This window comes from Oncorhynchus nerka, linkage group LG10, assembly GCF_034236695.1.
Source record: "Oncorhynchus nerka isolate Pitt River linkage group LG10, Oner_Uvic_2.0, whole genome shotgun sequence".
NCBI classification, from domain to species: Eukaryota; Metazoa; Chordata; class Actinopteri; order Salmoniformes; family Salmonidae; genus Oncorhynchus; species Oncorhynchus nerka.
Genome location: NC_088405.1, coordinates 38,955,842 through 38,982,653, shown reverse-complemented (window position 1 = coordinate 38,982,653; position 26,812 = coordinate 38,955,842). Strand labels below are relative to the sequence as shown.

General features: G+C 44.5%; 1 protein-coding gene across 1 annotated transcript in view; it reads right to left on the bottom strand.

Annotated features, from left to right (window-relative positions):
* The window catches only part of LOC115135276 (TATA-binding protein-associated factor 172-like), a 67,541-nt gene that overhangs the window by 27,408 nt on the left and 13,321 nt on the right, over positions 1 to 26,812 (bottom strand). Inside the window, 10 exon segments of the mRNA XM_065023292.1 lie at positions 190 to 364; positions 4,170 to 4,315; positions 5,471 to 5,620; positions 9,342 to 9,446; positions 10,257 to 10,377; positions 11,649 to 11,773; positions 14,070 to 14,210; positions 14,435 to 14,611; positions 19,662 to 19,757; positions 19,872 to 19,961. Coding sequence (XP_064879364.1) covers positions 190 to 364; positions 4,170 to 4,315; positions 5,471 to 5,620; positions 9,342 to 9,446; positions 10,257 to 10,377; positions 11,649 to 11,773; positions 14,070 to 14,210; positions 14,435 to 14,611; positions 19,662 to 19,757; positions 19,872 to 19,961 — 1,326 coding nt within the window.

Here is a 26,812-nt window from a genome sequence, read left to right as displayed (position 1 = left end):
TCGTGTTGGCTATCTACGGTACACCTTTGACGTCGGCTCAAGCTGAAATTAAAGGTAAAAATAGCTCTGCACAGGTAGTTTGTGTTTGTTTGAATCCCGGCCATAAAAGCAGTTCTAAAGTGAACAACTCCTATTCAGACAGCACCAAACGGAAAAATCTGACGAACGAAAAAGAGACTCGGGCCCCACCTTCTGCACGGCGGCCCACTCACAGAGGACCAGGGCCACAACGATGCGCTGCAGGGCAGACTTGGAGTTGAGGTGGAAGAGGAGCAGCTGGCCCAGCGACTCAGCCGGCCGGATGTCCTGGGAGGATGAATTGAGCTGCGGGTCGCAAATACATCGACACAGGGCCCCCAACAGCCTGAAGTAGAGAAATAAAATGATTTTAGACATTCATCATTTATGCAAGTGTTGGAACTGGATTCGTCGCAATTCCACCACAGTGTTCCCCCCTCCCTTCTTTTTGTCAGTCAAGAGAACACAAGTTTTAGTTTGCATACTGGTTAGTTCAGTGAGGAAAACAATAAGCTGGGATGTGCGAAACGTTTGCGTCACAGCCGCTCCTAAATCAAATTAAATTGTACTGGTCACATACACGTGGTTAGCAGATGTTATTGAGAGTGTCGCGACATTCTTATGCTTCTAGATCTGACAGCAGTATCTAACAATTCCACAACAACTACCTAATACACACAAATCTAAGTAAATATATGGATGAGCGGTGACAGAGCGGCTAAGATGCAATGATAGATAGTGTAGTATATACATGAGATAAGAATGTTTACATATCTCGCATTACTTTAAGTGACTAGTGTTCCATTTACTAAAGTGACCAATGATATCAAGTCTGTAGGTAGGCAGCCGCCTCTGTGCTAATGATGGCTGTTTAACAATCTGATGGCCTTGAGATAGAAGCTGATTTTCAATCTCTGTCCCAGCTTTGATGCACCTGTACTGACATCTTCTGAATGGAAGTGGGGTGAACAAGCAGTGGCTCGGGTGGTTATTGTCCTTGATGATCTTTTTGGCCTTCCTGTGACATCGGGGTGGTATAGGTTGTCCTGGAGGGCAGGTAGTTTTCCCCCAGTGATGCGTTGTGCAGACCGCACCACCCTCTGCAGAGCCTTGCAGTTGAGGGCGGTGCAGTTGCCGTACCAGGCGGTGATATAGCCCGACATGATGCTCTCGATAAACTAGTAATATCATCAACCATGTGTAGTTAACTAGTGATTATGATTGATTGTTTTTTATAAAGATAAGTTTAATGCTAGCTAGCAACTTACCTTGGCTTCAGGCAGGCTCCTCGTGAGGCAGGTGGTTAGAGCATTGGACTAGTTAACCGTAGGGTTGCAAGATTGAATCCCCCGAGATGACAAGTTAAAAATCTGTCGTTCTGCCCCTGAACAAGGCAGTTAATCCACCGTTCCTAGGCCGTCATTGAAAATAAGAATGTGATCTTAACTTCTTTAGGGTAGGGGGCAGCATTCGGAATTTTGGATGAAAAGCATGCCCAAATTAAACGGCCTGCTACTTGGGCCCAGAAGATATGATATGCATAGATAGAAAACACTCTAAAGTTTCCAAACCTGTCAAAATAATGTCTGTGAGTATAACAGAACTGAAAAAAATCCATTCAGTAAGTCGTTTTTTACGACTCAAATTTGAGACCTAGGACTCAAATTGCAGTTCCTATGCCTTCCACTAGATGTCAACAGTCTTTAGAAATTGTTTCAGGCTTATATTCTGATAAATGAGGGAGTAAGAGCAGTCTGAATGAGAGCTTTTTCATGCACAATCCCGAGAGTGCCTTTCTTGTTGACCTTTTATATTGATGTCGTTATTGTCCGATTGAAATATTATAGAGCATTTAGGCTAAAAACAACCTGAGGATTGAATATAAACATTGTTTGACATGTGTCTATGAACTTTACAGATACAATTTGGATTTTTTTGTCTGCCTGTTTTGACTGCGTTTGAGCCTGTGGATTACTGAAGAAAACACGTGAACAAAACTGAGGTTTTTGGATATAAAGAGACTTTATCGAACAAAAGGAACATTTATTGAGTAAATGAATGTCTTCTGAGTGCCACCATATGAAGATCATCAAAGGTAAGCGATTAATGTTATCTCTATTTCTGACTTGTTTAACTCTTCTACATGGCTGTTTACTGTTTGTAATGATTTCTCTGCTAGCGTCCCACATACCATAGAGAGGTTAGCATCCCACATACCATAGAGAGGTTAACTGACTTGCCTAGTTAAATAAAGGTGTAAAATAAATATTATTATAATAATTGTTGTCCAAAAATACAGATTTCCGATTGTTATGAAAACTTGAAATTGGCCCTAATTAATCGGCCATTCTGATTAATCGGCCGACCTCTAATGGGAAGCATTGCTGCACAGCTATTTCCAGGTCTCTCCAGAGAAGTTCGATCGGGTTCAAGTCCGGGCCACTCAAGGACATTCAGAGACTTGTCCCAAAGTCACTCCAGCGTTGTCTTGGCTGTGTGCTTAGGGTCGTTGTCCTGTAGGAAGGTAAACCGTCACCTCAGTCTGAGGTCCTGAGCACTCTGGAGCAGGTTTTTTATCAAGGATCTCTGTACTTTGCTCCGTTCATCTTTCCCCTCGATCCTGACTAGTCTCCCTGTCCCTGCCGCTGAAAAACATCCCCACAGCATGATGCTACCACCACCATGCTTCACAGTAGGGATGGTGCCAGGTTTCCTCCAGACGTGACGCTTGGCATTCAGGCCAAAGAGTTCAATCTTGGTCTCATAAGACCAGAGAATCTTGTTTCTTATGGTCAGAGTCCTTTAGGTGCCTTTTGGCAAACTCCAAGCGGGCTGTCATGTGCCTTTTACTGAGGAGTGGCTTCCATCTCTAACATAAAAGCCTGATTGGTGGAGTGCTGCAGAGATGGTTGTCTTTCTGGAAGGTTCTCCCATCTCCACAGAGGAACTCTGGAGCTCTGTCAGAGTGACCATCGGATTCTTGGTCACCTCCCTGACCAAGGTCCCTCTCCCCAGATTGCTCAGTTTGGCTGGGCGGCCAGCACTAGGAATAGTCTTGGTGGTTCCAAACTTCTTTCAAGAGTGATGAAGGCCGCCTCCCCAGTGGAGCAGTGGTCTAAGCTGAGCGTAAATACAGACCCGGGTTCAAACCCAGGCTGTGTCACAACTGGCCGTGACTGGGTGTCCCATAGGGCAGAACACAATTGGCCCAGCATCGTCCGGGTTAGGGGAGGCTTTACTTGACTTCGATCACCAGTTGTACAGTGTTTCCTCTGACACATTGGTGCACCTGGCTTCCGGGTTAAGCGGGCAGGTGTTAAGAAGCGCGGTTTGGCATGACTTGACCTTTGCCTCTCTCGAGCATATTGGGGAGTTGTAGCGATGAGACAATATCGACAATGGGGAGAAAAAGGGTGTAAAATACACAAAAAATAAAATGAGGCCACTGTGTTCTTGGGGACCTTCAATGCTGAAGACATTTTTGGTACCCTTCCCCAGGTCTGTGCCTCGACACAATCCTGTCTCGGATGCCTTCGACCTCATGGCTTGGTTTTTCCTCTGACATGCACTGTCAACTGTGGGACCTTATATAGACTGGTGTGTGCCTTTCCAAATCATGTCCAATCAATTGAATTTACCACAGGTGAACTCGAATCAAGTTGTAGAAACATCTTAAGGATGATCAATGGAAACAGGATGCACCTGAGCTCAATATTGAGTCTCATAGCAAAGGGCCGGAATACTTAAGTAAATAAGATACATTCTTTATAAATGTGCGAAAATGTATAAAAACCTGTTGTCACTTAGTCATTATGAGGTATTGTGTGTAGATTGATGAGGGAAAAAAAAAACTTGTATCCATTTTAGAATAAGGATGTGTAACGTGGAAAAAGTCAAGGGGTCTGAATACTTTCCGAATGCACTGAATACCAGGACGGCCAGGCACTAAGAGGCCTGGAGACAAAACGATGTGAACAGGCCAACCTGGAGTAGCAGCTGGCTGCAGATACCATACAGTGCTGCATTCAGTTCTCAATCTTATTCTCTCAGGATCCAACCGCTGCCTACTGTCCCAAATCTACCATTTAGTGATTTTTCTTAAATCTCTCTAGGGATAAAAATTAGATTGAGGAATAGAAACAGAGACTAACTTAGCGGCCATGAGTCGAGCCCGTGTCACCACATAGTCCCGCGTCACTGGGTCCTCGGTCACGGTTTCTGCCCCGGCGATGTACTCCTGAACAGTCTCCTTCACTTGAACCAAGGCTCCCTGGCGAGGCTTCCCACCAGCCTTCTCCTGTCAAATGATATTAGAGAACATCTGCATCAGAACCCTGGGTCGAGTTCAGTAGGCCTGAAATGTTATTTTTTGCCCAAAACGGACTACCATCTGAGGTTGTCCAATAAGAACAGTCACTTTTGTTTTCCGTTGCAAAAAGTGTCTACAGTGTGCCCTAATGAATAGCGCCCTAGACTATTGCATCATACGAGGCAATATACAATCAGTGGCCAGTTTATTATCTAGTACCGGGTCGTTGCTCCCCCCTTGCCTCCAGAACCACCTGAATTATTTGGGTCATGGAAACATTGCTCAATTGGTATCAAGGGTCCTAACATGTGCCAGGAAACATTCCCCACACCATTACACCACCAGCCTGTAACGTTGACACCAGGCAGGATGTGGCCATGGACTCATGCTGCTTACGCCAAATCCTGTGTCATCAGCATGACAACAGGAACCAGGATTCATCTGACCAGGCAATGTTTTCCACTCCTCAATTGTTCAGTGTTGGTGATCGCATGCCCATTGGAGCCGCTTATTGGTTTTAGCCGATAGGAGTGGAATCTGGTGTGGGCGCCTGTTGCAATATCCCATCCGTGACAAGGACAGACGAGTTATGCGTTCCGATATGCCGTTCTGCACAACACTGTTGTACTGCACTGTTATTTGTCTGTTTGTGGCCCGCCTGTTAGCTTGCACGATTTTTGCCATTCTCCTTTGACATCTCATCAACGAGCTGTTTTCGCCCACATGTCTGCAGCTGACTGGATGTTTAGTTTGTCGCCCCATTATCTGTAAAGCCTAGACAATGTCTCGCCTGAAAAGCCCCGTAGGCCGGCCGTTTGAGATACTGGAACCGGCGCGCCTGGAACCAACGATCATACCACCGCTCAAAGTCCCTTAGGTCACTAGTTTTGCCCATTCTAAAGTTCAATCGAACAGTAATTCAATGCCTTGATGCCTGTGCTTGCCTTATATAGCAAGCCACGGCCACGTGACTCTCTGTCTGTAGGAGCGAACCACTTTTGTTAATGGGGTGGTGTACCTAATAAACTGGCCACTGAGTGTATATCCTAAGGGCGCACTCTAATTTTGGAATAAGAGCACAATTGAGAATACAATCTGTAGCGGATGTAACGATCAGACCTAACGGAGTAACCATCCTCTCACCTTGCAGCGAGACTTGACTTCCAGCAGCATGTTGATGTCTATGGGGATGTGAGAGGCTTGCATCATCAGACAGAGCCAGGCGCCCATCCAGGGACAGCTGGCTGCTACTACGTACTGCTGAGGGGCCTGGCGCAGCAGCTCGGTCCACACCTACAAGAAGACAAAACTCGTTAAAAACAGCAGCCAGGATTTACGGTTGCAAAATTCCTGGAACTTAATTTAAATTCCCTGGTTTTCCCCAAATCCCAGAATCAGGAGGGGATAAGAAGGATCAATCAACCAGGATTTCTGGAAAACCAGGGAATTTATTGAAAAATTACAGGAGTGTAGCATTCCTAGTCAGGATATATGACGTTAGCCATGTTTCCATTAACTTGTCCAGTGATTTTTTTGTTGACATTTAGAACGTTTGTAAAGAAAACAGATGCAACAATTGCCTGCTAGGGTGCATTTCCATTTAACAATCATGTCGATAAAAACAGCTGGACGTAATGACGTCACAAAAATAAAATAAACATCTGCAAAAACCTAGGGTCATTTTTTCCATTCCGCAATTAGGCTAATTCAGCATGAATAAATTGACGACAGCATGTATGCCCTCCCACCTCCCATCTGCTTCATGACTATCCTGGGAAAGCCAGCATGGATAGAATGCAATCATTTATTCATATTTGCCATATTCCGATAATGCTCATGTGCCAAAATATCACCACGGTCTGTGCCATGGTGAAACCTGCACTCCTGTAGATCTGAAATAATTTATTTTACCAGGTAAGTTGACTGAGAACACATTCTCATTTACAGCAGCAACCCGAGGAATAGTAACAGGGGAGAGGAAGAGGGATGAATGAGCCAATTGGAACCTGGGGATGATTAGGTGGCTGTGATGGTGTGAGGGCCAGATTGGGAATATAGCCAGGACACCGGGTGAGCACCCTACTCTTACGATAAGTGCCATGGTATCTTTAGTGACCACAGAGAGTCAGGAATCCTGTTTAACAGCCCATCCAAAAGAAGGTACCTTACACAGGGCAATGTCCCCAATCACTACCCTGGGACATTGGAAGACATACAGTGGTGATTTTGAGGTTTTCCTACTTACATAGCATGTAGAGGTCTGTAATTTTTATCATATGTACACTTCAACTGTGAGAGACGGAATCTAAAACAAAAATCCAGAAAATCACATTGTATTATTTTTAAGTAATTCATTTGCATTTTAATGCATGACATAAGAATTTGATTCATCAGAAAAGCATAACTTAATATTTGGTACAGAAACCTTTGTTTGCAATTACAGAGATCATACGTTTCCTGTAGTTCTTGACCAGGTTTGCACACACTACAGCAGGGATTTGGCCCACTCCTCCATACAGACCTTCTCCAGATCCTTCAGGTTTCGGGGCTGTTGCTGGGAAATACGGACTTTCAGCTCCCTCCAAAGATTTTCTATTGGGTTCAGGTCTGGAGACTGGCTATGCCACTCCAGGACCTTGAGATGCTTCTTACGGAGCCACTCCTTAATTGCACTGGCTGTGTGTTTCGGGTCGTTGTCATGCTGGAAGACCCAGCCACGACCCATCTTCAATGCTCTTACTGAGGGAAGGAGGTTGTTGAGATCTCGCGATACATGGCCCCATCCATCCTCCCCTCAATACGGTGCAGTCGTCCTGTCCCCTTTGCAGAAAAGCATCCCCAAAGACTGATGTCTCCACCTCCATGCTTCACGGTTGGGATGGTGTTCTTGGGGTTGTACTCATCCGTCTTCTTCCTCCAAACACGGCGAGTGGAGTTTAGACCAAAAAGCTACATTTCTGTCTCATCAGACCACATGACCTTCTCCCTTTCCTCCTCTGGATCATCCAGATGGTCATTGGCAAACTTCAGACGGGCCTGGACATGCGCTGGCTTGAGCAGGGGGACATTGCGTGCGCTGCCAGATTTTAATCCATGACGGCGTAGTGTGTTACTAATGGTTTTCTTTGAGACTGTGGTCCCAGCTCTCTTCAGGTCATTGACCAGGTCCTGCCGTGTAGTTCATTCAATGCTTTTCTGGGCAGGTAGCCTAGTGGTTAGAGCGTTGGGCCAGTAACCGGAAGGTTGCTGTATCGTAACCCCGAGCTTACAAGGTAAGAATCTGTCGTTCAGCCACAGAGCAAGGCAGTTAACCCACTGTTCCTGAAGATGTGGATGTCGATTAAGGCAGACCCCCGCACCTCTGATTCAGAGGGGTTAGGTTAAATTCCCTTTGTTTATTTTTACTATTTTCTACAATGTAGAACAATAGTGAACACATCAAAACTATGAAATAACACATATGGAATCATGTAGTGTTACATTTTTGTTTAAAAAAATGTAAGTATTAAATAAATCAAAATATATTTTATATTTGACAATCTACAAAGTAGCCACCCTTTGCCTTGACAGCTTTGCACACTCATGGCATTCTCTCAACCAGCTTCATGAGGTAGTCACCTGGACTGCAGTTCAATTAACAGATGTGCCTCGTTAAGTTAATTGGTGGAATTTCTTTCCTTCTTAACGCGCTTGACCCAATCAGTTGTGTTGTGACATGGTAGGGGTGGTATACAGAATATAGCCCTATTTGGTAAGAGACCGAGTCCATATTATGGCAAGAACAGCTCAATTAAGCAAAGAGAAACGAAAGGACCACCACAGGAAAGGGCGACCCAGTTACCTCTGCTGCAGAGGATGAGTTCATTATTTTCTCTTTAACTAACTAGGCAAGTCAGTTAAGAACAAATTGTTATTCACAATGACGGCCTACCCTAACAGCGCTGGGCCAATTGTGTACTGCAATATGGGACTCCCAAACACGGCCGTATGTGATCCAGCCTGGATTCGAACCAGGGTCTGTAGGGACGCCTCTAGCACTGAGAGGCAGTGCTTTAGACTGCTGTGCCACTGGGGAGCCCAGCCTCAGAAATTGCAGCCCAAATAAATGCATCAGAGTTCAAGTAAAATACACATCTCAACATCAACTGTTCAGAGGAGACAGCGTGAATCAGGCGTTCATGGTCAAATTGCTGCAAAGAAACCACTACTATAGGACACAAATAAGAAGAGACTTACTTTGGCTAAGAAAACAAGCAATGGACATTAGACCGGTGGAAATCTGTCCTTTGGTCTGATGAGTTCAAATAGGAGATTTTCGGTTCCAACCGAAAAAGTGAACGAATGATCTTCGCATGATCTTGTTATTTCATAGTGTATGTCTTCACTATTATTCTACAATGTAGAAAATAAGAAAAATTAAGAAAAATCCTTGAATGAGTAGGTATCCTATAGATGTATTTTAATTTATTTATGGACCTGAAGATAGAGTGCCTCCTACTGGCACTCCTAACCCCACTTCCAGCAGCATCTGGTCTCCCATCCAGAACCAACCCTGCTTAGCTTCAGAGGCAAGTCAGCAGTGGGATGCAGGGTGGCATGCTGCTGGCAAATTGAATGGAGAAACTTTCCAGCTATCCTATTCAGGAATTCTTGAAAGTCAGGATAATCTTTGTCATCTCACAAAGAAAACATTTTCCAGTTGATTTTTTTTAATTTGCAAGCAGAAGGCACTTAGAATTAAATGCATTAAATGGCCTCACGTGCCCCGTAGCATCAAAATCATTTGACAATCATTTATTCGAAAAAACACTGTTGCCATCATTTGTCGCAAATAAAAAGTTAGACAAAAGACAACTCCACCCGTTGAACGGATAAAAATGTTGTCGATCTTTAGAAAATGTCTCCTATAGCTGCCATTTTTTATTACACGTCACAATAATTTGTTTGCGAAATTGCTTTTGTAGAATAAACCTGGGTCAATGGAAACCTGCCTCGTGTGGTGTGTGTCTCAAACCTTTTGGATGAGGTCCAGGATCTCCTGATTGCTCTCCAGGATGCAGGACTGGAAGATGTGTCGGAGCATGTCTTGCAGGACCTGGTTGAGCCATAATGCACAGCTCTGGAACAACACAAAGCAGATTTCAGTTATGACAACGAAGAGTTGTATTCATACATTAGCGTTCCAAAAATTGGCCCAACCTCAAAATGGATGACTAGACAGGGCGCTCGCATGCGCCATAACATGCATGTTGATTTTGTCCACACACACCAGACGCGATACGGACAAGCAGGTTGATATCTCAAAACTAACTCTGAACCAACTATAGCTAATTTGTCCTGGGATATAAACATTGGGTTGTTGTTATTTTACCTGAAATGCACAAGGTCCTCTACTCCGACAATTAATCCACAGATAAAAGGGTAACCCGAATTGGTTTCTAGTAGACTCCTCTTCCAGGCTTCTTGTTCTTCTTTGGACTTTATATGGCGGTTTGCAACCAACTTTAAGGTGCATTACCACTACCAACTGCACTGTGGACCTCAGGTCATCTTTCAATCATCCAAGTGGGTATATGCTCCTAAAAACCAATGAGGAGATTGGAGAGGCGGGACCAAGTTCTATTTTAGCGTCTGGCTATGCAGCGTTGTTGACGTGTGCAAGCAGTGTGGCTGCAATGACTGAATAACATGTATACATTTATTTTGTAACGCGAGGGGTGTGGTCAGCATGTAAGGCCCTACGCGTGTGGAGACCGGAGAGGATTTGATTGGTACAGGCAATATGGTGAAACTTCCACCTAGCCTATCAGGGGGAAAGGCAGAGCTATTACCTTATTACTTACACCTGTCAAATCCTCTCAGATTTGACACTAGTGCATAGGGGTCAATTTAGGATTGGGCCATTGACATATTTCTCTTACAAACCCACCTGGTCAGCTTTGGATAGTAGGGTGAAAAGGGTCTCTAGTGCGGCCCGTCTAACTGATGATATGGTGTGTCTAAGGAATGGCCAGACCCGAGGAACGAGGACCGTTAGGGACTGCTGCATGCTGGAGGGACAAAAAGAGAGCATTGTTGGGCCTATCATCCCTTGACAAACATTTACATTACATTTACATTTAAGTCATTTAGCAGACGCTCTTATCCAGAGCGACTTACAAATTGGTGCTTTCACCTTATGACATCCAGTGGAACAGCCACTTTACAATAGTGCATCTAGGTCTTTTAAGGGGGGAGGGGAGAAGGATTACTTTATCCTATCCTAGGTATTCCTTAAAGAGGTGGGGTTTCAGGTGTCTCCGGAAGGTGGTGATTGACTCCGCTGTCCTGGCGTCGTGAGGGAGTTTGTTCCACCATTGGGGGGCCAGAGCAGCGAACAGTTTTGACTGGGCTGAGCGGGAACTGTACTTCCTCAGTGGTAGGGAGGCGAGCAGGCCAGAGGTGGATGAACGCAGTGCCCTTGTTTGGGTGTAGGGCCTGATCAGAGCCTGGAGGTAGTGAGGTGCCGTTCCCCTCACAGCTCCGTAGGCAAGCACCATGGTCTTGTAGCGGATGCGAGCTTCAACTGGAAGCCAGTGGAGAGAGCGGAGGAGCGGGGTGACGTGGAGAGAACTTGGGAAGGTTGAACACCAGACGGGCTGCGGCGTTCTGGATGAGTTGTAGGGGTTTAATGGCACAGGCAGGAGCCCAGCCAACAGCGAGTTGCAGTAATCCAGACGGGAGATGACAAGTGCCTGGATTAGGACCTGCGCTGCTTCCTGTGTGAGGCAGGGTCGTACTCTGCGGATGTTGTAGAGCATGAACCTACAGGAACGGGCCACCGCCTTGATGTTATTTGAGAACGACAGGGTGTTGTCCAGGATCACGCCAAGGTTCTTAGCGCTCTGGGACGAGGACACAATGGAGTTGTCAACCGTGATGGCGAGATCATGGAACGGGCAGTCCTTCCCCGGGAGGAAGAGCAGCTCCGTCTTGCCGAGGTTCAGCTTGAGGTGATGATCCGTCATCCACACTGATATGTCTGCCAGACATGCAGAGATGCAATTCGCCACCTGGTCGTCAAAGTTGTCCTTAGTACATCCTAAGCACACTAGACGTTTCATTGACAAAGGGAACCACAACAACAAACACGTACTGGTTTGAATGTTTCTCAGCCATAAACACCATTGACTTTACAAGACCTGCTTTTTACCACAATTGTTAGCGCACATTTTTGACTGTAGATCATCGGAATGTTCCTTAAAGTACAAGATGTTCATTATTTCCATGATGTAGTGGGAGAAGAGGTTATACCTGTACAGACAGGAGTGGTGTCACTCACCTGCACTGTCGGACTTGAGGGTAGGCGAGCAGAGAGGACAGTAGGGTCATGATACTGTTGGTGGAGGCTGTCAGGTCATCCAGCTCCAGGAGAGCGTCCCACAGGGAGTTCACTATGAATGGGACCTGAACAATACCGGGAAAAGAAGGGAAAAAAACAGCAGTCATAATCTAGACAAAACAGAGACAACTGCTATGGTTAGCGCCGTACTGAAAAAAAACAGAGCAAATAAACATCATCAGCAAACTCAATGGAAAACATTTTTGCAATGGGAAAAAACTAAAATGTCCAGGTAGTCCGTCCCGATTTCAATCAGTACTCTTCCATTTGGTGCCAACTGAACACAACCCTATTGTGCCATAGACATGCCAAGAATTTTGAGCACCACTTCTGCGCAGGGGCGGCACCCACCCCGCAGACCCCACAAAAGGCGCGGGCGACACCCACACTGCTCAAATCAAATAGTCAAATTGTGGGGGTTTTTGCCTTATGTTGGCAGAAGACTGCCTCAGTAGGAATGGTAGGTAATTATACTGAACTAAAATATAAAAACGCAACACGATTTTACTGAGTTACAATTTATATAAGGAAAATCTGTCAATTTAAATAAATTCATTTGCGACTAATCTACAGATTTCACAACTGGGAATACAGATATGCATCGGTTGGTCACATATACCTTTAAAATTGATTGTGGCCTGTCTAATGTTGTCATACATATTTTCAATGTCTGTGCGAAGTCACTGGATATTGGAACACGGCGACCCAGAGCATCCCAAACATGCTCAATTGGTGACATATCTGATGAGTATGCAGGCCATGGAAGAACTGGGACATTTTCAACTTCCAGGAATTGTTTACAGATCCTCGCGACATGGGGCTGTGCATGATCATGCTGAAATATGAGGTGATGGCGGAGGATGAATGGCACAACAATGGGCCGTAGGATCTTGTCACGGTATCTCTGTGCATTCAAATTGCCATCAATAAAATGCAATTGTGTTCGTAGCTTATGCCTGCCCATACCATAACCCTACCATGGGGCACTCTGTTCACAACGCTGACATCAGCACACCGCTCGCCCACACAACACCTATACACGTGGTCTACGGTTGTGAGGTCGGTTGGACGTACAGCCATAGTGTTTCAAACAACATTGGAGGCGGCTTTAACGTTCAATTCTCTGGCAACAGCTCTGATGGACATTCCTGCAGTCAGCATGCCAATTGCACGCTCCATCAAAAAGTGGCGTTGTGTGACAAAACTGCACATTTTAGAGTGGCCTTTTATTGTCAGCACAAAGTGCACCTGTGTAATGACCATGCTGTTTAATCAGCTTCTGGGAAATCCATCCACCTGACAGGTGTGGCATATCTTGGCAAAGGAGAAATGCTCACTAACAGGGATGTTAACAAATTTGAGAGAAATAAGCTAAATGTGCATATTGAACATTTCTGGGATCTTATTTCAGCTCATGAAACATGGGACCAACACTTCATGTTGTGTTTATATTTTTAAAATGTACAATCAGGGCTCTCCCTAGGATATTCTGACAAGGTGGGGTTGATGTAAGAGTCCATTTCCCCCTCAAGACGTTGGAGCATTTAGCATTATTTTTTACCTGTAATTGCCATTTCCTGAAACTTAGTCTTAAATGATAAACAATGTAGCCAACATGGAAGTCTTGTGTTTCATTCTTAAAATGTCACATTATTCTAGGTCAAATTTAAGGGGTAAAAGTATTATTATTATTAGGTGTCTATGTGGCTAGTCTAGTGAAAATGGCTTCTTACATTTTGTTTGGGGAGATAATTCAGAACAAATCAATTGCTGGACGCAAAGCAGCTAGTAGTCTAGCTCACCGTAGGCTATTAGGAATAGGAAACTGAACTAGGCCTATAGGAGCTTGTTTCAAATCTCCCTCTCTGACCTAATCCATCAAGTTAAGTCTGAGCCACTAGGCTACCATTCGTTCAACATGCCTCGTTGACATCGGTGAACTTACTATTATCATCATTAGCAGCCTACTGTCGACACACGACTATTTAAAGAGGACCGACCAAGAACTGATTAAGTAACATAGGTCTACTAATCTTTAAGAGTCTAACGTAACGGTTTATGTTTCCATCCACGCAGCAACACACACTGAACTACGATAAGTGCTTTCTGGGATCAGAGCAGACCGCTAGAGATCGAGTCAGTAAATCACAATGTGCCAACTAGAAGACGAACTTTCATCTCAAATTGCGTGCATGGTGGGCAAAATGTGTGCAGGTTGGCCAGGTCTGAAGAAGTTTACAATGGCAACAAAGGCAAAGCCATGGGACAGGCATAACAGAGGAGTGAGGTTGGAGAGAGGCTAAGGAGCAGTTAAGGTGACCACGTGTAAAGAGTGACTGTGGAGAGGAGCTCCTGTCTGACCTTGTTGGGGAGTAGCTGCACTAACCCGTCCACCACAGGGATGAGGGCCGCGGCCGCCACCGCTCTGACATCATCATCCAGGTCCTGCAGCCCCTGCGTGATGGCAGGGAGCACCCGTGGAAGCAAAGCGGATATCAGGTCCTGAGAGGAAAGCGAGGAAGCGAGGAAAAAAAGGTTATAGAAAGACAATGAGTGGAGTTCAGGGATCATGAACTAGATGCAGCCAGTTTTTTGCTCAGAAAACTTGGGGGGGGGGGGGGGTAAATTCATGCATGTATAAAACACTTGTTTTACTGCCTTAAAATGGATAACACATGCATGTTGGGTGGCTGAGGAAAGCAGACAAAACAGGAGGTTAGTGGTACCTGTCTGACTGCCAGGCCATACTTGATGCCCAGAAGACCCCCGTGCCGGACCTCCCACTGGTCCTCCGTCAGCAGCTTCAGCAGGATGTCTACTGTCATGGCAACACCGCTGTCAGTCATGTGGCGCAAGGCCACGCCCAGTGTCTGGGCACAGGTCTCTCGAACCGGAGCCACCACCTGACCAGAGAGACAGCATGTTAGACAAACAGCAAAGCCTGACTCGTAAATGATAGTGAGTAGGGTTGCAAAATTCTGTAAACTCTTGCGTTTTTTGTTCTTGGAATATTGTAACCTTACCCCAGAGGAGTAGTCACCAACCTTTTGAGTCAAAGATCATTATACATAAATACAGTTGAAGTCAGAAGTTCACATACACCTTAGCCAAATACATTTAAAATCAGTTTTTCACAATTCCTGACATTTAATCCTTGTAAAAATTCCCTCTCTTAGGTCAGGAAGGATCACCCCTTTATTTTAAGAATGCGAAATGTCAGAATAATATTAGAGAGAATTATTTCTTTCAGCTTTATTTCTTTCATCACATTCCCAGTGGGTCACAAGTTTACATACCCTCAATTTGTATTTGGTAGCACTGCCTTTAAATAGTTTAACTTGCGTTAAACGTTTAAGGTAGCCTTCCACAAGCTTCCCACAATAAGTTGGGTGAATTTTGGCCCATTCCTCCTGACAGAGCTGGTGTAACTGAGTCAGATTTGTAGGCCTCCTTGCACGCACACATTTTTTCAGTTGTGCCCACAAATGTTCTGTAGGATTTAGGACAGGGCTTTGCGATGGCCACTCCAATACCTTGACTTTGTTGTCAAGGTATTGGTAAGCCATTTTGCTACAAATTTGGAAGTATGCTTTAGGTCATTGTCCATTTGGAAGACCCATTTGCAACCAAGCTATCACTTCCTGACTGATGTCTTGAAATGTTGCTTCAATATATCCACATAATTTTCCTCCCTCATGATGCCATCTATTTTGTGAAGTGCACCAGTCTCTCCTGCAGCAAAGCACCCACACAACATGATGCTGCCATCCCCGTGCTTCACGGTTGGGATGGTGTTCTTTGGCTTGCAACCCTCCCCCTTTCTCCTCCAAACATAATGGTCATTATGGCCAGAGTTCTATTTTGTTTTTCATCAGAGCAGAGGACATTTCTCCAAAAAGTACAATCTTTGTCCCCATGTGCAGTTGCAAACAGTAGTCTGGATTTTTTTATGGCGGTTTTGGGTTTTTGGCTTATTCCTTGCGGAGCGGCCTTCGTGTTGATATAGGACTCGTTTTGCTGTGGATATCGATACTTTTGTACCCGTTTCCTCCAGCATCTTCACAAGGTCCTTTGCTGTTGTTCTGGGATTAATGTGCACTTTTTGCACCAAAGTACGTTCATCTCTAGGAGAGTCTCCTTCCTGAGCGGTATGACGGCTGCGTGGTCCCATGGTATTTATACTTGTGTACTATTGTTTGTTCAGATTAAAGTGTTACCTTCAGGCATTTGGAAATTGCTCCCAAGGATGAACCAGACTTGTGGAGGTCTACAATTTTTTTTCTGTGGTCTTGGCTGATTTCTTTTGATTTCCCCATGATGTCAAGCAAAGAGATACTGAGTTTGAAGGTAGGCCTTGAAATGCATCTACAGGTACACCTCCAATTGACTCAAATTATGTCAATTAGCCTATCAGAAGCTTCTAAAGCATGACAATTTTCTGGAATTTTTCAAGCTGTTCAAAGGTACAGTCAATTTAGTGTATGTAAACTTCTGACCCACTGAATTGTGATACAGTGATTTATGTGAAATAATCTGTCTTTAAATTTTTTGGGGAAAAATGACTTGTGTTATGCACAAAGTAGATGTCTTAACTGACTTGCCAAAACTATAGTTTGTTAACAAGAAATTTGTGGAGTGGTTGAAAAACAAGTTTTAATGACTCCAACCTAAGTGTATGTAAACGTGTGACTTCAACTGTACATAACCTTGCAAAAGTATTCATCCCCCTTGGCGGTTCACCAATTTTGTTGCATCACAACTTGTAATTTACTAAATTGGATTTCATGTAATGGACATGCACAAAATAGTCCAAAATGGTGAAGTGGAATGTTTTTTAGTTTTTTTTTAACTTGTTTCAGAAAAATACTAAACGTAAAAGTGGTGCATGCATATGTATTCACCCCCTTTGCTATGAAGCCCCTAAATAAGAAGTTATGTAACCATCACCTTCAAAAGCTAAATAAAGTTCACCTGTGTACAATCTAAGTGTCACATGGTCTCAGTATGAACTCAGCAAAAAAAAATGTCCTGTTGCTGTCAACACCGTTTTTTTTCAGCAAAACTAACATGTGTAAATATTTGTATGAACATAAGATTCAACAACTAAGACATACACTGAACAAGTTCCACAGACACGTGACTAACAAAAATGGAATAATATGTCCTGAACAAAGGGGGGGGGTCAAAAGTAACAGTGAGTATCTGGTGTGGCCACCAGCTGCATTAAGTACTGCAGTGCATCTCCTCCTCATGGACTGCACCAGATTTGCCAGTTGTTGCTGTGAGATGTTACCCTACTCTTCCACCATTGCACCTGCAAGTTCCTGGACATTCCTGGGGTGAATGGCCCTAGCCCTCACCCTCCGATCCAACAGGTCCCAGACGTGCTAAATGAGATTGAGATCCGGGCTCTTCGCTGGCCATGGCAGAACACTGGCATTCCTGTCTTGCAGGAAATCACGCACGGAACGAGCAGTATGGCTGGTGGCATTGTCATGCCAGGATGAACCTGCAAGAAGGGTACCACATGAGGGAGGAGGATATCTTCCCTGTAACGCACAGCGTTGAAAATGCCTGCAATAACAAGCTCAGTTCGATGCTGTGAGACACCGCCCCAGACCATGACGGACCCTCCACCTCCAAATTGATCCTGCTTTAGAGTACAGGCCTTGGTGTAATGCTCATTCCTTCGTCGATAAACGCAACTCCTCAGTGAAGGGCACTTTTTGCCTGTCTGGTCCAACGACAGTGGGTTTGTGCCCATCACCGCCGGTGATGTCTGGTGAGGACCTGCCTTACAACAGGCTACAAGCCCTCAGTCCAGCCTCTCTCATCCTATTGCGGACAGTCTGAGCACTGATGGAGGGATTGTGCGTTCCTGGTGTAATTCAGGTAGTTGTTGCCATCCTTTACCTGTCCCGCAGGTGTGATGTTCAGATGTACCGATCCTGTGCAGGTGTTGTTACACGTGGTCTGCCACTGTAAGGATGATCAGCTGTCCGTCCTGTCTCCCTGTAGCGCTGTCTTAGGCGTCTCACAGTGGGAGACTTCCCAAACACATGGAAGACGGTACTCTGGTCAGATGAGAATTGAGCCTTTCGGCCATCAAGGAAAACGCTATGTCAGGCACAAACCCAACACCTCTCATCACCCCGAGACTACCATCCCCACAGTGAAACATGGTGGCAGCATCATGCTGTGGGGATGTTTTTCATCAGCAGGGACTGAGAAACTGGTCAGAATTGACAGAATGATGGGGCTAAATACATGGAAATTCTTGAGTGAAGCCTGTTTCAGTCTTCCAGAGATTTGAGACTGGGAAGGAGATTCACCTTCCAGCAGGACAATAACCCTAAGCATACTGCTAAAGCAACACTCAAGTGATTTAAGGGGAAACATTTAAATAGCTTGGACTGGCCTAGTCAAAGCCCAGATTTCAATCCAATTGAGAATCTATGGTATGTCTTAAAGATTGCTGTACACAAGCGGAGCCCATCCAACTTGAAGGAACTGGAGCAGTTTTGCCTTGAAGAAAGGGCAGAAATCCCAGTGGCTATGTGTGCCAAGGTTATAGAGACATACCCCAAGAGACTTGCAGCTGTAATAAGGTGGCTCTACAAAGTATTGAATTTGGGTGGAAATAGTTGTGTGCTCAAGTTCTGTGTGTCTTGTTTGTTTCACAATGAAAAAATAATTTGCATCGTCAAAGTGGTAGGCATATTGTGTAAATCAAATGACACAACCCCTCCCCCCCCAAAAAAATCTATTTTAATATCCAGGTTGTAAGGCAACAAAATAGGAAAAATGTCAAGGGGGGGTGAATACTTTCACAAGCCACTGAACATACACATTTTTGTAAACATAAGCCTATCAACATTGCCCAAATGAAAAACAGTTCTGTAGCAATGTTTGTGCCGTAGGCTATAAGCCCAATACATGTATCACTGCGTATTAGCAATGCTTCAATTGCCCTGCCAATGTTCTCAAAATTATGAAATTACATATTTTTAATTGAGGTATATGATCACACTAGTAATGGATAATTTGTTGTATTATTTATGAGGCTCAGCTAAGTGAGCATAATCATTTCACTTTCTTGTGGACTGATGGCCTACAGCTGATGGAAGGGAGGAAGCAGCAGTGAGGCTGCCTCTCACCGGATTCAACGTCCCACTGTCCTCAACTGAGAAAGGGGGGATAGTCTTCTAGCTCATGGCAAAACTCAAGTAACATGCCATTATTTCCACTTCATGCAGCAATTCATGTGGTTACTCCTATGACCAGAGAAAGTGAAATATTCCTCCATACAATTTTTTTAAAGACAGGCCGCTAATAATAACAATGCAAGCGTATCCTAACTCCTAAGCCACCACTGCAGTGCTGGTTGTAGCATGTGAAAGTAAGGAAAATGTACATGGCTTATAAAGGTGTTGAACAAAGTGTTGACAGTGAAGAACAACAACCTACACATAAAAACAGCAGCTCTTTGCTGTACTTATCGAGTCTCTCTCTAGTCATGGTTTAAAACGTTTAGAAATCACACAGTAGGCTTGTCAGCTTTGCTGTCTGTTTGAGACTTCTTTTTGCAGTCTATGGCTCGAAGAAACTGTGCAGACACAGTGATCTGAGCTCTAATTGGCCAGCAGTAGGCCTATAGGTGCACTTGATTTATTCTCTGGGCCTACTGGGTAGGCAGCGTTCCACCTTGAGACTCATGAAATGGTTCAGAATGGGAACACTGCCTTCCCAATGCTAGGGCTACTGAATCAAGTGCACCTACCACCAACAAAAAAAATAGGAACACAAAGCTTTAGCATTAGTTTTTTTTTTTTTTACAGATATGTTTAGTGATAGACAAAGAATGCCTTGGAGATCAACCGGTTGGTGACCACTTATAATAAATTAAATTCAGCCACCCAAGGACATGGTAGATTGGTATGCTACAAGACACACCTCATCAGAGACAAAATCTCCGAAACGGTCCAGAGCAAAGACACAGAGCAACCGGATGACCACATCCTCCAGCCACTCCTGGTGGTGCCGCGCCATCTGGAAATGGTCAAAGGTCAGACATTATTGTGGTCAAATCCATTATAGGTCAATTTAAATATTTATGTTTGGTTTGAATGAAGGTTGCATAGAGAGAAGAGTCAGATACAGTACCTGTTCTGCAGTGCTTCCCACCAGCTTCCCACCTCCAGCGCCTTGAGACTTGAGGATCTCCTTGAGGCCTGTGCCTGCTCCGTGACGAATCTGGACACAGAGACACACAGAGCACTAGTAGCTGCACAGCTCATTTTAGTCTACATGCTGCCCGTTGTGTTATACATTGGATCCTTAAAAGAACAATACAGTGAACAAAAATACAAAAATGCAACATTTAAAGTGTGTCCCATGTTTCATGGGCTTAACTAAAAAATAAAATCCAGAAATGTGGAACAAAAAGCTAATTTCTCTACAATTTTTTTTACTTCCCTGTTTGTGCACATTTCTCCTTTGCCAATTAAAGCCATCCACTTGACAGGTATGGCATGAGGAAACTGATTAAACAGGATGATCATTCAGGTGCACCTTGTGCTGGGGACAATAAAAGGCCACTCTAAAATGTGCAGTTGTGTCACAATGCCACAAATGTCAAGTTGAGAGAGCATGCAATTGGCAAGCTGACAGAAAATGATTAGTTAATTTCTCTGCCATAAACCGCCTACGTCGTTTTAGAGAATTTGGCAGTAAGTCTAACCAACCTCACAACCGCAGACCACGTGTAACCACGCCAGCCCAGGAACGCCACATCAAGCATCTTCACCTGCAGAATTGTCTGAGACCAGCCACCCGGGCAGCTGATGAAACTGTGGGTTTGCAAAACCAAAGTATTTCTGCACAAACTGTTAGAGAGTCTCAGGGAAGCGCATCTGGGTGCTCAATATACTAACTAGGGTCTTGACCTGAATGCAGATCAGCATTGTAACTGACTTCAGTGGGCAAACGCTCACCTTCAATGGCCACTGGCAAAGTGTGCTCCCAGTTTCAGCTGCACCGGTCAGATGGCAGACAGCGGGTTTGTTTTTGGACGAGCGGTTTGGTGATGTCTACATTGTGAACATAGTGCCACATGGTGGCGGTGGGGTTATGGTATGGGCAGGCATAAGCTACGGACAATAAACACAATGAGCATTCAAATTACCATCGATAAAATACAAAACATACCGCAACGAGATCCTGACGCACCTTGATGTGCCATTAAATCCACCACCATCTCATGTTTCAGCATGATAATGCAAGAGCCCATGTCGCGAGGATCTGTACACAATTCCTGGAAGCTGCATACTCCGACATGTCACCCATTGAGCATGTTCGGGATGCTCTGGATTGACATGTAAGACTGTGTTCCAGTTCACACCAATATCCAGCAACTTCGCATAGCCATCAAAGTGGAGTGGGACAACATTCCACAGGCCACAATCAACAGCCTGATCAAATCTATATGAAGTAGCTGTGCTGCGCTGCATGAGGCAAATGGTGGTCCAACAGATGCCTAAAAAAAAAAAAAAAAAAAGTGTATCTAACCAGATTTATCACTATTCCCAGTCATGTGAAATCCATAGATTAGGCCCTAATGAATTTATTTAAATTGACCGAGTTCCTTATATGAACTGTAACTCAGTAAAATCTTTGACATGTGTGTAATAGCGCTGGCTGCTGTTTTACACACCCGTAAGCAACCGTGCTATTTTGTGTGTTTTGTCACATTGTTTGTAACTCATTTTTTTACATATTGTTGCTGCTACCGTCTCTTATGAACAAAAATAGCTTCTGGATATTAGAACAGCGATTAATCACCTCAAACTGGACGAAGGATATACTGCTTCTCTGAGACCAGGCCCAAATCCCGGTCATTCGCGTGAAAAGACATAAATACAGGGGGAGGAGTTAGGGGCGCCTTCTTAGACTTCGAAGGTGTGTGGGTATTCCGCCTCAACCATCCGTTCCATTGCCTAACGTGCAATCACTGGAAAATAAACTTGATGATTTCCGTTCGAGACTATCCTACCAAAGGGACATTAAAAAGCTGTTATAGCTCATGTTTCACAGAGTCGTGGCTGAACAACGATGCAGATAATATACATTTGGCTAGGTTCTGTGCATCGGCAGGACAGAACAGCAACGTCTGGTAAGACTAGGGGTGGGGGTCTATTATTCAATAACAGCTGGTGCAATGTCAAATATTAATGAAGTCTCAAGGTATTGCTCAACTGAAGTAGATTACCTCATGATAAACTGTAGAACTGACTATTTTTCGTAGCCGTCTACTTAACACCACAAACCGATGCTGGCACTAAGACCACGTTCAACAAGAAAATGCTCATCCAGAAGCGGCGCTCCAGTGGCCTGGGACTTTAATGTAGGCAAACTTAAATTAATTTTACCTAATTTCTAATAAAATGTCACATGTGCAACCAGAGGGAGAAATAATATATTTTGTTTTTAAATAAAAAGAAACACCTCTAGACCACCTTTAACCCACACACAGAGATGCATACAAACCGCTCCCTCCCTCCCTCCATCTAGCAAATCTGATCATAATTCTATCCTCCAGATTCCTGCTTAACAGCAAAAACTAAAGCAGGAAGTGGTCAAATGACAGATGCTACAGGACAGTTTTGCTAGCAGACTGAAATATGTTCCGGGACTCACCCAATGGCATTGAGGAGTATACCACCTCAGTCACCGGCTTCATTAACAAGTTCATAGATGACGTCGTCGCCACAGTGACCGTACGTACATATCCCAACCAGAAGCCATGGATTACAGGCAACATCCGCACCGAGCTAAAGGATAGAGCTGCCGTTTCAAAGGATTAGGACACTGATCCGGACGTTTATAAGAAATCCCACTATGCCCACAGACGAACAACCAAAGCGGCAACACAGGACTACGACTGGCTCGTACTACACCAGCTCCGACACTCGTCGGATGTGGCAGGGCTTGCAAACTATTACGGACTACAAAAGGGAAACCAAGATATGAGCTGCCCAGTGACACAAGCTAAATGCCTTATGCTCACTTTGACGCAAGCAACACTGAAGCATGCATGAGAGTACCAGCTGTTTCGGACGACTGATCACGCTCTCCATAGTCAATGTGAGAAAGACCTTTAAACTGGTCAACATTCACAAGGCTGCGGATCCAGATGGATTACCAGGACAGTGTATTCCAAGCATGCAATGACTAACTAGCAAGTGTCTCTCTGACCGAGCCTGTAATACCAACATGTTTCAAGCAGAACACCATAGTCCCTGTCCCCAAGAAAGTGAAGGTAACTTTCCCAAATGACTACCGGCCTGTAACGCTCACGTCTGTAGCCATGAAGTGCTTCGAAAGGCTAGTCATGGCTCACAGCAACACCATTATCTCAGAAACGCTACAATTCGCATACTGCCCCAGCAGATGACAATCTCAATAGCATGCCAAACTGCCCTTTCCTACCTGGACAAAAGAAACACATGTGAAAATACTGTTCATTGACAAAAGCTCAGCGTTCAACACCATAGTGCCCTCAAAGCTAAGGACCCTGGGACTAAACACCTCCCTCTGCAACTGGATCCAGGACTTCCTGACCGGCCACACACAGGTGGTTAGTGTAGGCAACAACTGTCACGATGACCCACAACACGGGGGCCCCTCAGGGGTGCTTGCTTAGTCTCATCCTCCTGTTCACCCACAACTACGTGACCAAGCACGACTCCAACACCATCACCAAGTTTGCTGATGACAACGGTGGTAGGCCTGATCAACGACAACAATGAGAATGCCTGTAGGGAGGAGGTAAGAGACCTGGCAGTGTTATGCCAGGACGACAACAACCTCTCCCTCAACATGAGCAAGACAAAGATGATTGTGGACTACAGGAACAGGAGGGCTGAACAAGCCCGCTATTCACATTGACCGGGGCTGTAGTAGAGCGGGTCGAGAGTTCCAAGTTCCTTGGTGTCCACATCACCAAAATATCATGGTCCAAACACACCAAGACAGTCATGGAAAGGACAACACTTTCTCCTCCTCAGGAGACTGAAACGATTTGCCATGGGTCCCCAGATGCTCAAAAGGTTCTACAGCTGCACCATCAAGAGCATCCTGAACGGTTGCATCACCCCTGGAATAGAACTGCTCGGCATTTGACCGTAGGCGCTACAAAGTATAGTGCGTACAGATGGAAGTCCGTTAAGAACACATTCTTATTTCAATGACGGCCTAGGAACAGTAGGTTAACCTCTTCAACCTATGGGGGCGCTATGTCATTATTTGATAAAAAAGCGCAATATTTTGTCACGAAAAGATGCGACTATGCATATAATTGGCAGCTTTGGAAAGAAAACACTGACGTTTTCAAAACTGCAAAGATATTATCTGTGAGTGCCCCAGAAATGATGCTACAGGCAAAACCAAGATGTAACCTCAAACAGGAAATGAGCTGAATTTCTGAAGCTCTGTTTTACTATCGTGTCCTTATATGGCCGTGAATGTGCTGTGAACTAGCTTAGGCTCTCTGCCGTTCGTCCAAGATGTCTGCAGCATTGTGACGTATTTGTAGGCATATCATTGGAAGATTGGCCATAAGAGACTACATTTGCCAGGGGTCCGTCCGGTGTCCTTGGTCTAAATTGGTGCGCAATTGTAAGTGGCACTCATTTTACCATGCAATACAGAAGGAGAAGCACACTTCCAGGAACGATACATCATTGAAGAGATATGTAGAAAAACACCTTGAGGATTGATTCTAAACAACGTTTGCCATGTTTCAGTCGATATTATGGAGTTATTTTGGAAAAAGTTTGGCGTTTTTATAACTGAATTTTCATTTTTCTTTTGGTAGCCAAACATGACGCAGAAAACGGACCGATTTCTCCTGCACAAATAATCTTTCAGGAAAACTGAACTTTTGCCATCTAACTGAGTCTCCTCATTGAAAACATCCGAAGTTCTTCAAAGGTAAATGATTTATTGAATGTTTTTGCTGGTTTTTGTGAAAATGTTGCCTGGTGATGCTAACGCTAAATGCTAGTTTTGCTATGGTAGAGAAGCATATGTTTGAAAATCTGAGATGACAGTGTTGTTAACAAAAGGCTAAGCATGAGAGCTAGCATATTGATTTCATTTCATTTGCGATTTTCATGAATAGTTAACGTTGCGTTATGGTAACGTTATGGTAGTTACCGTGTCAGCTCCAGGATTCAATCTTGCAACCTTACGGTTAACTAGTCCAACGCTCTAACCACCTGCCTCACGAGGAGCCCGCCTGTTACGCGAATGCAGTAAGAAGTCAAGGTAAGTTGCAAGATAGCATTAACCTTAATCATAATCACTAGTTATAACTACACATGGTTGACGATATTACTAGTTTATCGAGCGCGTCCTGCGTTGCATATAATCGATGCAGTGCGCATTCGCAAAAAAAGGACGGTTGCTCCAAAGTGTACCTAACCATAAACATCAATGTCTTAAAATCAATACACAGAAGAATATATTTTTTAAACCTGCATATTTAGCTAAAAGAAGTCCAGGTTAGCAGGCTATATATATATATATATATATTTATTTATTTTTACCCCCTTTTCGTGGTATCCAATTGTTAGTAATTACTATCTTGTCTCATCGCTACAACTCCCGTACGGGCTCGGGAGAGACGAAGGTCGAAAGCCAAGCGTCCTCCGAAACACATCCCAACCAAGCCGCACTGCTTCTTAACACAGCGCGCATCCAACCCGGAAGCCAGCCGCACCAATGTGTCGGAGGAAACACCGTGCACTTAGCGACCTGGTTAGCGTGCACTGCGCCCGGCCCGCCACAGGAGTCGCGATGAGACAAGGATATCCCTACCGGCCAAACCCTCCCTAACCCGGACGCCGCTAGGCCAATTGTGCGTCCCCCCACGGACCTTCTGGTCACGGTCGGCTGCGACAGAGCCTGGGCGCGAACCCAGAGTCTCTGGTGGCACAGCTAGCGCTGCGATGCAGTGCCCTAGACCACAGCAGGCAATATTAACCAGGTGAAATTGTGTCACTTCTCTTGCGTTTATTGCACGCAGAGACGGGGTATATGCAACAGTTTGGGCCGCCTGGCTCATTGCAAACTAATTTGCCAGAATTTTATATAATTATGACATAACATTGAAGGTTGTGCAATGTAACAGGAATATTTAGACCCATGGATGCCACCCGTTAGATAAATACGGAATGGTTCTGTATTTCACTGAAAGATTAAATGTTTTGTTTTCGAGATGAGTTTCCAGATTCGACCATATTAATGACCTAAGGCTCATATTTCTGTGTGTTGTGTTATAATTAAGTCTGATTTGATAGAGCAGTCTGACCAAGTGATGGTGGGCACCAGCAGGCTCATAAGCATTCATTCAAGCAGCACTTTCGTGCGTTTTGCCAGCAGCTCTGCTGTTTATGAATTCAAGCCTATCAACGCCCGAGATTAGGCTGGTGTAACGATGTGATATGAAATGGCTAGCTAGTTAGCGGGATGTGCGCTAATAGGGTTTCAAACGTCACTCGCTCTAAGAATCGTAGTAGTTGTTCCCCTTGATCTGCATGGGTAACGCTGCTTCGAGGGTGGCTGTTGTCGTTGTGTTGCTGGTTCAAGCCCAGGGAGGAGCGAGGAGAGGGACGGAAGCTATACTGTTACACTGGCAATACGAAAGTGCCTATAAGAACATTCAATAGTCAAAGGTTAATGAAATACTAAATGGTAGAGGGATGTAGTCCTATAATAACTACAACCTAAAACTTCTTACCTGGGAATATTGAAGACTCGTGTTAAAAGGAACCACCAGCTTTCATATGTTCTCATGTTCTGAGCAAGGAACTTAAACGTTAGCTTTCTTACATGGCACATATTGCACTTTTACTTCTCCAACACTTTGTTTTTGCATTACTTAATACAATTGGAAGGCTAAATTGATTTTATTGATGTATAATATTAAGTTAAAATAAGTTCATTCAGTATTGTTGTAATTGTCATTATTAAATGCATGTTAAAATCGGCTTCTTTTGTCCTCCAATAATCAGTATTGAAAAATCATAAATCGGTCAACCTCT